The sequence below is a fragment of the Notolepis coatsorum genome (assembly GCF_963971535.1).
Source record: "Notolepis coatsorum genome assembly, chromosome: 1".
In the NCBI taxonomy this organism is placed as follows: domain Eukaryota; kingdom Metazoa; phylum Chordata; class Actinopteri; order Aulopiformes; family Paralepididae; genus Notolepis; species Notolepis coatsorum.
The window spans coordinates 135,917,063-135,930,335 of record NC_140165.1 but is presented as its reverse complement, the minus strand read 5'-3'; the positions used below and the strand labels follow the sequence as shown (position 1 = coordinate 135,930,335).

The following is a 13,273-nucleotide window of genomic DNA, read 5'->3' as shown; positions in this document are numbered from 1 at the left end:
CGGTGGGGAGGAGACTGTCTATTAGGCTGTCATTTACGGTGGCCAGTTTCGAATTGCAGCCTCCCGTAGGTGCTCTTTAAGAGCCGTTTTGAATGTGGGTAGGGATTCACATTCCTTTACAGCTTTGGGTAGGGCGTTCCACATTGATGTGACATAATTGCGAAACGTGTTTAGTCCCTTGTTTGAGCCGAATCTGGGTTTAAGATGATTTGTTGAGCTTCCTCTGGTGTTGTGATCGTGGTATTCACTGACCTTTGGGAAGTATTTTGACATGTACATGGGTACCTTGGTCGCGTAGTGTATCTTGTAGACCAGGCCCATTGCAAGTTGCTGTACTCTGTCGTCTACTCTAAGCCATCCTAGGTTGTCAAAGTGGGCAGGGGTGAGGTGGGTTCTAGGAGTCAGGTCAAGTAGTAGTCTGACTAGCTTGTTTTGAGATGTTTGTAATTTGTTTTTTAGTGCCTTTGAGGTGCTTTGGTACCATGAGGTGCAAGCATAGTCGTAGTACCCTTGAATGAGTGCTCCTGCTAGAGTCTTCAGGGTATTCTTGTTTACCAGAGAGGAGATCCGGTACAAGAAACGCGTTCGTTGGTTGACTTTTTTTATTACATTGGATGCCATTTTGTCACAGGAAAGATTAGCCTCTAGGATGGAACCCAGGTAGGTAATTTCATCTTTCCTTGTGATAATATTGTCACCCACTGTAACCGAGAAGCCGTCGGTCTTGCTGAGTTTGTTATTTGAACCGAAGAGAATGGACTCTGTTTTGCCCATGTGTAATGATTTGTTGTCGGCGAGCCATATGCAGATTTTGCCTAGTTCCGAGCTGAGGGCTTTTTCAACCTGTAACTTGTTCTTGTCAGAGACCAGCAGGGCTGAGTCGTCCGCAAACAGGAACAAGTTGCAGTCACAAGCTGACGACATGTCATTTGCATAAATTAGGAATAGTAGCGGTCCTAGTATGCTTCCTTGTGGAACACCACAGCTCACTGTGAGGGGGGGGGGGATAGGGTACCGTTTACTTCCACCATCTGTTCCCTCCCCTCCAGGTAGGATTGTATCCAGCTCACTGATAAACTATCAAAACCAATTGCTTTTAGCTTGTCAATCAGAATGGTGTGATTGACAGTGTCGAAGGCCTTTTGTAGGTCCAGCATGACCATGCCGCAGTATTTGCCCACGTCCACCTCTTGTTTGATGTGGTCGTTCAAGTAGAGAAGGCATGTGTCAGTGGAGTGGGATGTTCTGAAGCCAGATTGGAATTCGTAGATTAGATTTTTTCCGCGAGGTACTTTTCGATCTGTTCGTATACTATTTTTTCCATGACTTTCGAGATGGATGTAAGGATAGAAACAGGGCGGTAGTTACCCGGGTCTAATTTGCTGCCCTTTTTGTGCAGGGGTGTTACTTTCGCAATTTTGAAGTCCTTGGGGACGTGTCCCTGTTTTATGGAGAGGTTTATTATGTGTGTGATGACTGGGGTGATGGCTGCTGCTGAGTCTCTGAGGAATTTGGAGGGGATGTTGTCATGGCCAGTGGCCTTGTTTGGTTGGAGGGCGCTCTTTTTTTTTGAGTACCTCATCTGTAGTTACCATTTCCAGTTTGAAGTCGTCTTTGTGGACGCCTAGGTTCTTGTAGTATGCTACTATGTGTTCTACTGTGTTTGCACATTCTTGTATTTCTCCCAGTAGGTATGGGAGTTTTGAGTTATTGTCCATGTTCTCAAAGTCTCTTTGGGTGTTTGCAATTTGTGGGAAGTATATGTCTCTGATGTCTTGGTATAGTGGGCAGGTTGTTAAGAAGTGGAGCTCGGTTTCCACCTCATCTTGTGTGCAGTGGGTGCATAGTCTGTCTTCTCTTGGGAGCCAGGTCTGCCTATGGCGGCCTTTCTCAATGGCTAGGCTGTGCTCGCTGAGTCTGTACCTAGTCAAGGATCTTCTTAGTTTTGGGTCAGTCACGGTGCTCAGGTATTCTGCCATTGTGTACTCTCTGTTTAGGGCCAAATAGCATTTCAATTTGCTCTGGTTTTGGGTTGTTTCTTTCCAATGTGTCAGATCGTTTTCTTTTTGTTTTCTTATAATTTGATTTAGTCCAGTGTGGTTACTGTCTGGTGGTTCTGCTTGTGTTTGTGAGCAGAGTCCCAGAACCATCTGGCTGAGTGGGCATCTATCGAGGGTCTCTCTGTGGGTGAGGGCTATGTTGTGGAGTGTGTCTGGGTCGCTTTCTTTTAGGTGGTTGTGGAATTTGAATGCTCTTTTTTGAATTTTTATGATTAGTGGGTATCTTCCTAGTTCTGCTCTGCATGCATTATTTGGCGTTTTCCGTTGGGTGCGGAGAATGGATTTGCAAAATTCTGCATGCAGAGTCTCAATTGGGTGTTTGTCCCATTTGGTGAAGTCTTGGTTTGCAAGTGGGCCCCAGACTTCACAACCATATAGGGAAATCGGTTCTATGACGGAGTCTAATATTTTGAGCCAGATTTTTACTGGAATGTCTAATATGATGTTCCTTTTTATGGCATAAAAAGCCCTTCTTGCTTTGTCTCTCAGGTCGTTCACAGCTTGATTGAAGTTCCCTGTAGCACTGATGTTTAGGCCGAGATATGTGTAGTTTTTTGTGTGTTCTAGGGAAATTGTGTCTAGGAGGAATTTGTGTTTTTGTTGTTGTAGGCTGGGCCTTTTTTGGAATATCATAATTTTAGTTTTGTTTAGGTTTACTGTCAGTGCCCATGTCTGGGAGAATTTGTGCAGAAGGTCAAGGTGCTGCTGTAGCCCTTCTTTTGTTGGGGACAGCAGCACCAGGTCATCTGCAAACAGTAGGCATTTGACTTCTGTGTTTGCTAGGGGGATGCCAGGTGCTGCAGTTTGTTCCAATGTTTTTGCCAGTTCATTTATGTATATGTTGAAGAGGGTTGGACTCAAACTGCACCCCTGTCTAACCCCACGGCATTGAGGGAAGAAGTCTGTGTGTTTTCCCTCAATCCTCACAGCACATGTGTTGTTGGTGTACATTGACTTTATGAGGTCGTAGGTTTTCCCTCCAATGCCACTATCTAACAGTTTGTACAGCAGACCCTCGTGCCAAATTGAGTCAAATGCTTTTTGGAAGTCAACGAAACAGGAGTATACTTTGCTTTTATTTTTATTTATTTGGTTGTCGATTAGGGTGCTGAGGGTGAGAATGTGGTCTGTTGTACGGTGATTTGGTAGGAAGCCAATCTGTGATTTGCTCAAGGTATTGTTGTTTGTGAGGAAATGTGTGAGTCTGTGGTTAATGATCATACAGAGGATTTTTCCAAGGTTGCTGTTGACACAGATCCCACGGTAATTGTTTGGGTCATATTTGTCTCCCTTTTTGTGGAGCGGTGTTATGAGTCCTTGGTTCCAGATATTGGGGAAGATCCCGGAGCTAAGGACAATGTTAAGGAGTTTTAGTATAGCCAATTGGAATTTTGAGTCTGTGAATATGATCATTTCATATTTCTCTCTCTCTCTCTCTCTCTCTCTCTCTCTCTCTCTCTCTCTCTCTCTCTCTCTCTCTACGTTCAATGATTTAAAGTGGCCAAACATTACAATATAAATACTAACTGGGGGCGCCCTCGTGGCGCATACCATAGTGCCTCGCGCACCTACGCGGCCGACCCGGGTTCGATCCCAGCACCAGACGTTATTTGTCGCATGTCCTCCCCACTTCTCCTCCTGTTCGCCCTCTCCTCTGTCGGTCCTGCGTGACCAAGAAAAAGCTGTAAAAAATATATATATTTTTTTACATGATCGAATTTTATTTTCATATTCGAATCCCATGCCCATCGAACGAAGCTTCGAAGTATTTAAGACAGCCCTAAAGCCATTATCCCTTTGTGTGTGATTATTATTGTCTCACAGTAGTGTGTATATATACATTGTGTGTGTGTGTTTTTAGCTAAAGTGGATAGAAAACACAATACTGTGCAAAAGTCTTAGGCACCCAAGAGTTTTTATATAAATTGTCTTACAGTAGATTATTTTATTTTTAATAATAATATAAGGAATACAACCAAATCCTCTGTCATACCATAAAATTGTATCATTATTTTGCATTGTGTTGAATCGCATCGTATCGCCCTGAATCGCATTATGTTGAATCAAATCGTATCGAATCGTATCATATCTCAACAGGGGTGAATCGTATCACATCGCATCGCCCGGTGCTTTAAATGTATCGTTAATTGAGATAGTAAGTCTGACAGTACGTTCGGATACAACGCGAAGAGAAATATTGTCTGTATCGTATCGTTGGCACCATATCGAGATGCGCATCGCATCGGCCTCAGTGATGGAGATGCACATCCCTACTACCCAGGGCTTTTGGTTTGGGTAAACTCTAATTGTGGTAGAGGGGATAGTTTCTTCTACCAGAGTACAAACAAAGTCCAGCACTGTTTCAGTGTAGTCAGTAATATTGTCTGTGTTATCGCACGTCCCAGTCTGTGCATTCAAGTGCAGCCTGGAGTGTGCCCTCTGATTCCACAGACCAACGCTTAACCTCTCGCGTTACTACAGGAACGCGCTTGAGACTTTGTTTATACTCGGGTAAAAGAAAGATGGTGTCATGATCTGATTTGCCGAATGCGCTAATAGCCTGAGACTTGTACCCGTTCTTAAATAGTCTGGATGTGTTAATGTCACCTCTGATCCTTTTGACCAGTCCAGGGATGTAGCGGAGAGTAAACCCACATAGACTCAGTTACTATCACATTTTAAGCTATTATCAGTGGTGGAGGAAGTACACAGTTCCTTTACTTAAGTAAAAGTAGAAATACCCGGTTAAATGAGTACTCTGGTAAAAGTCCTCTTCAAATTCTACTTCAGTAAAAGTAGAAATTTTTGCTATTGAATGTACTTAAGTATCTAAAGTAAAAGTATGCATTCTACATGATGTTTGTGTATTCCAGTGCTTGGGAGCATTCAAACCTTGATCCATTGACCTCTATAGGTTATGCTAAAGTGGTATGTGGTCCAGTTATGCTGCTCTAATTAAACGTTATGTTAAAGTGGTATGTGGTCCAGTTATGCTGCTCTGATTATGTCCTCTTGAAGTTGACAGGCTTCTGTGGAAGAAATTAGCCGGAGTCAAGGATATACTCAAATATTAACTCAACCAGAGTATCGAAATACAAGTTAGTCAAGGGTTATAGTGGATGACTCCCGGGGTACAAGGCCAGGGTACCCCAAAAGAGCTCCTAGATTGATGTTCTACATAGACATTTATACCTGGCCAAGGGGTGTGTGGAGGAGGGCGGTAGGGAGACACATGGGGGCCAGAAGGGGGGATGGTAAATGTAGGTGTTAGGTAGAGACAAATTGGAAGTGTATTGAAGAGGGGAAGCCAGATGGCCTTCCACCACACTTCAAATGTGAAAATACATAATCTTCATACATTTTTGCCATGTTTTCTTGCTAAATTATTTTCTTTGGTAACAGATGGCTTCAGATTAATGTAGTGGAGTACCTCAAAATGTTACCACTTAAGCTTACCCCACATTTTGCATAAAATGCCTACGATTGCATACTCAAAGTAATTAGCTATTTATTATACTTTATACTTATAACACATACATGAGTCTCTTTTGAAAGGTAACATTCTGAAGCTTCTTACACAATAAAGAAAAATCACTTTGAGTGCTAATGTAATAGAGAAACAGAGGTTTGAACACACTGAAATAAAATATTTGCTCCTTACTTTTGTGTTGACTTGTTGCCAGATGCCTGTTTTTGGGTTCCAGATGAGAGATAGGAGCTGGAAAACATAACGGTTCCATAGCCTGAAGTCTTAGTCATACAGTCATACATACATCACCTTCCCCCACTCTCACCCGCCCATCTGGGATCGCTTTCGCTCCTTGGCAACAACAATGAATCAAATCAAATCAAATCAAATTTATTTATAGGGCCCGACAACACACGTTAATGTCCCCATGGGCCGTACAGGTCTTCTTTAAACAAGTCAAGAAGACAACATAACAATAAGTCAAGAACAGAACAAGAACACCATAGGGTCCAAACATTTTTTAGATGAATGCAAATAAATGAAAGAATGCAAGCACTCCCAGACATACCCCACGCGAAGGTAAGGAAAAACTCACTAAAACCTAACAATAGGGAAAAAAAGCTCCACAGGCAATGTGGAGGAGAGAAACCTTAGAAGGGCCGTTCAAGGGGGGATCTCCCTTCTTAGATGTCGGTGATAGTAGTGTTGCAGACGGACAGTTGGTAAGCATGCACTCATGTGTGTGGTGAAACACAGATGAGTGCATGCAATAGCAACTGTACATTTTGAAAAATTAAAGATAGAGCTAATAGCGATAGCAATTGAACATTTTGAAAGATTAAAGATAGAGTTGATAGCGGATCTATTTGAAGCACAGGGGCGGCGCAAGAGGGTCACGTCCTCCCCGTCTTAGTCACGGGTCAATAATTTTTCGCCATCAGCAGTGACTGGTCAGTTCGGGACCGTTTACTGTCTGATGTGGTCACTTGACGGAGCGGCCTGTCAAATGATGCTCGCCGGATATTTCGTCTTGTAACTCGAGACCCGAAGCACGCAATAGCTTGAGTGTGGTGGCGATCGAAAGGCGGCAAATTCACCTTTTGGACAGTGTATTGGTTGATCTGCGAAAAATGTAGCCTGGAGCCGACAGACGAGAGCAAAGTGCCGCGATGTGCGTGCGTCCTGCTCACGGCTGTGAAAACCCTTATACGGGCTGTCGAACGGTCAAGTACAGCACTTGAATAAAAATATGTAGTTACTTTCCACCACTGGCTATTATGATAGATTTGTTTGTATATAGTGAGAAGTATTGGGCTGATACATGACAATAGGGTGTTTTCAAGGAAATAAAACTGAAATAAGACTGTGAAAATAAATCTACATTTTGTATTGGTCATTATTGATCTTACCTTGTGGCCTTTCAACATACAATATACCCACAGAAGCTGGTATCCTCAACATACTGCACCTTTACTGTTGGACCTGTCAAACAAATCCTAAAATGTTTTCATAACTTCCTGTCTCATTTGCAGACCTAACACTGGACAAGGAAGAACTTCACAACATGGTGTACAAATTCCCGGATGTCTGGGGTCATCTTGATAAGCTGCTGCGTAGCGTCGTAGACTACCCACAGGTCTCCCAGGACGTCCACGACTACAACAAACAGCAGTTTACTGCCTGGCGCCAGAGTCTTGGGAGTGACTACAGCCAGGTCATCTCTAGCCTCAGGTGGCATGTGGACTGGCAGAGAGATGTATCAGACCACGAGAGAACTATTGACCAGTGGCTCAAGGACTAGCAGTACAATACTGATGGGATTAGGTCATCAATGTCTTTAAAATATTTGCAGCGTTGTAATACTTTTTTTTTTACACAGTACTCCTTGCCTGCAACAGAATACATATACAGTGGTATAGGTTCAGACGTGGCACCTAGACGCGTCTATGCCTTCTACAACGCTGTTCGGTTTCCGCGTTGCCGCTTTGAGCTCTGATTGGCCGAGCGTGCGCATGAGCCGCGACGCGGCCCTCAGCCGTGCTGCGTTAAGGCTTTTGCCAGCGGGGAGAGGGGCGCCGCGAGCGGCAACGCTGCGCTCATCAACGACCCTCCGTGCTCAGGCTTTCAACAGCGGGGAGAGTATTATGGGGCTTATGCCGCGAAGCAGTAACACATTGTAACTGAGGGGTACAATTCCCTAACTGTATTGATAAGTATGGTATCATTAAACCACTACCGTCTTATGTACATTCCTACTGGCCATACAGTACACAGGTATCTAATGATGAACACTTCCCCACAATGACTCAGTTCCACACAAAGCTGTATTTAAGTATTTATTAGCAGCAAAAGGTACATAATATACTTTACTTTACTTCACTTTGGATGCGCTTATAAGGCAAAGGAATGTGCGTAGGCAAATCAATAACGAATGTCCATTATCATATTACGCAGGAGATAATCATACAACCTGAATCTTAGGGAATTATATCTATGGTACACTAGTAATATAGCGGGAGATACTGGAAGGGTCCCCCCGGTTGTAAGCCAGCAAGGGTAGAGGATTTGTCGGTAGTAGAGTCTGGGTCAACGATGATAAGGAGACTCCAAGTACAGGAGACGGTGCAATAAGATCTTGATCCACAGACGAATACAGCTGTTCTCCGTAGCATGTAGCTCCACATGGAAGAAAGCTAGCCGGCCTCAGACTTCTGAGAGGCAGACTCGACGTGGCTCCTCACAGGTTAAATCCCACACACTTGTGGGTGTCGGCGATTCTCCGCTCCATTAATTACAGGACCAAAAGCAAATATAATCCAGCCGAAAAGGGCTATGCAGTCGTCGGTAGGTTATCCAGTGTACATAATCCACACGGTCCTCGTCTAGGGCCCCTCGGGTGAAAGCGCCATGGTAAGCGGCACGGTGGTGTAGTGGTTAACACTGTCGCCTCACAGCAAGAAGGTCCAGGGTTCGAATCCCGCTTGGGGACCAGGTTTCCATGATGCCAGTTACCCAGGTGGGGTATCTCCCAGGCCTTTCTGTGTGGAGTTTGCATGTTCTCCCCGTGCTCGCAAGGGTTTCCCCCCCGATAAGATAAACCCAATGGAAAAACATGCACAACAACAAGATCGCTAACGCTGTGGCGTCCTTGACGAAGACGGACAGGAGCACTTGGATTGGTCCCCTGGCGCGGCTCACGTTGCGCCTGTCTGCTCCCGGCTGCCCTTGGGGGGGAAGGACGACGGGATGGGTTAATCGCAGATACGAATTGCATGCATGCATCGCATGTGTGCCAATTGATGACCTCGGAGCAGGTCCTAAATTATAAATTATTATTATTATAAGCAGCCCAGCCTGGATAAGCACTCTAGCTGATACGAGGAAACGTTGGTGATGCTGGTCACTGTAGAACTTTAGCCGCACGATACACTATACACAAATAGACTATTACTGACTTAATAGAATAGGTCGAACTCGACGGTACAGCGTTAAACTCTGACACTTCAGTTATTAATTCGCACGCAGTCTCAATGCTCTATTTGGGGCCAAACAGGCCATACTGCACCGCACGTCGTATCGTGGGTGAGGCTTCAACTTATTGGGTAACTCTCTAAGACTAAGTGCTTCTGTATTCACCTGCGCCATATTTATACGCTTAGATGAATAAACTAGTACCAGCTTTTTTCCTGTCTCATATCCTTGCGCAATACCGTTCATGTCCAGGCATGTCCCCGGCGGTGACTTTGAACCTGACTTTGGAGGCATGGCCTTGGCGCCTGTGGACCGCTGTCCAATAGGAGAATGAAATATTATGGTCTGTACTAGGCTAAAGGGATATTCCGTGTATATGTACAAGGAATATACAAGGGATATCAAACGATATACAAATATTATGCAATATATATCAATCAATAAATATATATATTCGGTTTAATCTGATCCTTCGTAACACACATAGTTCCAATGCATCTGTCAGTCGTACTTAACTATGTGTTCACTGTTGTGATACTGGTTCGCGGCATAAGCCCCATAATACTCTCCCCGCTGTCGAAAGCCGGAGCACGGAGGGTCGTTGATGAGCGCAGCGATGCCGCTCACGGCACCCCTCTCCCCGCTGGCGAAAGCCTTATCGCAGCACGGCTGAGGGACGGCGATGAAACCCGAGTCGCGCGCCAGGCAGCAATACTAAGCTCCAGTTAACCTAATTTATACCGTAAGCAATCATTAAAAAAAATATACAGTTAACTGGAATATGTTGTTTCTTTACACATATGTTGGATTATGTAATTGGTTTGTCATGACAAACCAATAAAAAATTGCGCGACTCAGGCTTCATCGCCGCCCCTCAGCCGTGCTGCGATAAGGCTTCGCAGCGCGGCTGAGGGCCGCGGCTCATGCGCATGCGCGCGCTCGGCCAATCAGAGCGCAAAACGGCAACGCGGAAACCGAACAGCGTTGTAGAAGGCATAGACGCCACCTGGACTGTTGAATTGAGGCTTAAAACCAAACCCTGATTCATTCCCTGCTTCTAGCATGCAGATTCATCTGTGACTCATGTTCACTATAATGTCCACTTGGTTGGTTACATTTCATTACTTGCTTCGCGTTCTGCTCACTATGGGATATTACCACGTTACTTTGAAAAATTCCGCTACATGCACTTTCTGTTACATACACTTTACACTTGTCCGGCCACGCCCCTGTCCGCCTATATGCATATAGTCGAGGGGTGTGACCATACTTCCGCCTTCCTGTTTCTTTCATTCCAGGAAGTGTTTTTGCTACAGGCAAACGGCAAGCGAGTGATTTAGATTCGTTTTTGTGTTGCAAGAATGGCATCACCACCGGGTCCCGGAAAACGTATGGGCTCCACCAGCAGTTCACCGTTGTGACCTCCTCCGTGCGCCGCGGGGGTTCCCTAATCCCACGCTCGTGGCGAGAGGGTGAGCCTCGACGGCGTGCAGAGCTGGGTGCGCACCACCTGGAGACCGTTGAGCGGCCCTCACCAGTGAAGTGGCCCTACGGCTCCGGCGTCCCCATCGGGAGACCCTCGGCCAGCCCGGCAGTCTCTTTGGAGGGTGATGACTTGCGGCGCAAGCTATCTGCTTCTGCTCGCTCCCGTCGTTCGCCGGTGAGCGAATGGGGCGGATGGTCTGGCGACGGAGTGCAGTACGCGGGACCGGAGGCATTCGGTTCTGCGGAACAGCTCGCACCGGAGGGCGGTTCCCCCGTTTCCTCTCCATTGCATCCGATGGAGACTGAGGATTATATGGAGGGGGCGGGGGAATTCCTTTTCGACACCCCGGCGGAATCGGGGCCCTGGTTCCACACCGGGAAGCCTCGCTCACGGAGTCGGAGTTCGAGTCCCCAGCTCTGTGGCGGGACGCCTCTTCAGCAGCGTCAGGATTCAGCCCCCGCCTACCAAGTGGGTTCGGCCACCCGACCGCAAGATATGCGACCGCGGCGGAGGAGAGACGGCAGGGAGAGGCTCTCTTCCCCGAGCTCATGGCGGCAGCGGTGGCCTTCACCTGTTGTGCCCTGTCCGATGCGCTGGCGGTGTAGAGGGTAGTGTCATGAGTAAACGCCACAGCCTTGTTGACCTCACCAGGTCCCTTTTGTCAGGTCCTGGCTCCTGGACTCGGCGGTAAGCCTGCCTTGAGTGGTCCATGGGGCTGGGACCTCCTCCGCTCCCCGCTGCTAAGGCTTCGCCCGCTGGTCAGGGTTCAATGACCCCGACCCCACGAGGTGTGGGAGCAGTAACATGGGCTTATGCTTTACATACCTTTCCCTGGTAGCAAGCGGGATGCACGGTGGGGTAGATGCAGGGTCTCCTGTCTTGTGTGTCTTTTGGGTGCTGCCTCCCCAGTGTTCTGATGGTTGTAAGGGGACCTCAGCGGGTGCATTTGTCGGGCTCTCCGCATCCTGCTCCGGCCTATGTCCCATAGTGAGCAGAATGCGAAGCAAGTAACGAAATGTAACAAAGGTTATCCTATAACCCTAGTTACATAAGTTCTTGCAAGCGTTCTGCTCTCAACTCACTGAGGACCCCTGACTGTCTTCCTAATGAAGGTCAAGACTCTGGAAGGCGGAAGTACGGTCAAACCCCTCGACTATATGCATATAGGCGGACGGGGGCGTGGCCGGACAAGTGTAAAGTGCATGTAGCGGAATCTTTCAAAGTAACATGGTAATATCCCATAGTGAGCAGAACGCTTGCGAGAACTCATGTAACTAGGGTTATAGGATAACCTTCGTTATTAGTAGTGACTGTGTCTCTGGCAGACACTTTTCTTTTTAATATCATTCTGTGTGTGTGTGTGTGTGTGTGTGTGTGTGTGTGTGTGTGTGTGTGTGTGTGTGTGTGTGTGTGTGTGTGTGTGTGTGTGTGTGTGTGTGTGTGTGTGTGTGTGTGTGTGTGTGTGTGTGTGTGTGTGTGTGTGTGTGTGTGTGTGCATGCAGGATGGATAGAAATACTATTATTGGGGAATCTATCCTGAAACTGGACTAGTCTGTCTAACATAGCCACTGCGGCGGATCTGCGGCGGACTAACGTGTGACCTAGCTGGAGTGTGAGCAGAGGGATAAAAGGTCCTACCCTCATGTCGTAGAGCACCAAACGACTGTTTATGAGTAAGCACAAACTCATCAGCGAGCACCGCAGCCTGAGCCAACGTACCAACTTTTTGCTCACTCAGATACGTAGCCAAACGGTCAGACAGACTACATTTAAATTCCTCCACTAACAGTAATTCAGACAGCGAATCAAAATCAGACACGTCACTCGCCTTACACCACCAAAAAAATAGAGACTCCTTCTCACGAGCGAACTCCACAAAAGAAGTACAGCCGTCTTGATCATGTCATAAGACAAACTGTCACTTAGAGGGAGGGCAGACAAAATCTCCTGGGCTTTCCCAGTGAGTTTACACTGTAGCAGGAGAGCCCAGACCTCTTTAGGCCATGTTAAAGAGGTAGCAACCCGCTCAAACGCATTAAAATAGGAGTCCACCTCCGCCTCACGAAACTGAGGAACAAGCGATATAAATTTACTACAGGGTAGGTGAGGGTGCAGTGACACAAAGCCAGGGAAACAATTAGCTAAATAATAGTATTTATTTATAAAACATAGCAACACAGAGATCAAGGAGGACTACCAGTGGCACCAAATGAAATATAAAAGGAAATGAAATCCCAACCCCCCTTACAGGCGCTGATGCCCAAAAGTACAGGTGGCGGTGCTCACTCTAAGGCTGGTGTCTTTAACATCAGGTCACCTACGTGATGCAAAATGTAGACCCCAGGGTATCTTCCTGTCCTCAATTCTCCCTGTGTGCGAAACAAAAGATTAATACAAAAGAAAGACAATCACCATAGGCTGGGTGACACAAAAAAGAGAAACAAGTATACACAGGTTAGGGTTAACAGAAATGTACACAAACTATAAAGACTCCTAAACACAATGCAATGAACCAGAGCTTCAGGTACCAGCTCTACACCAAATACACAACAAAATGTCCTATGCTAACAATAATGAACCAGAGCTTTCACCAGCTCTGGTACCAAAAAGATACCTAAGAACTCAAACATAGCTTTAACCAGCTCTGGTACAAAAAGCACCCTAAAGAGCCACCGCTCTAATTACAAACAGATACAAAGAGCTCTCCCACAAAGACACAGAGAATAGTTACCACAACCATGAACCAGAGAGCTAACTAACACTGCACACAATGGGGTATATGAAGGG

At 46.2% G+C, this 13,273-nt stretch overlaps 1 protein-coding gene across 1 annotated transcript in view; it reads left to right on the top strand.

Moving 5' to 3' along the window:
• Nucleotides 1–7,416, top strand: part of arsk (arylsulfatase family, member K) — a 60,358-nt gene extending 52,942 nt beyond the window's left edge. The window contains exon 8 of the mRNA XM_084312729.1: nucleotides 7,062–7,416. Within this exon, the coding sequence (XP_084168855.1) occupies nucleotides 7,062–7,330 (269 nt within the window). The 3' untranslated portion in view covers nucleotides 7,331–7,416. The remainder of the gene's footprint in view (nucleotides 1–7,061) is intronic.
• Nucleotides 7,417–13,273: the final 5,857 nt, after the last annotated feature.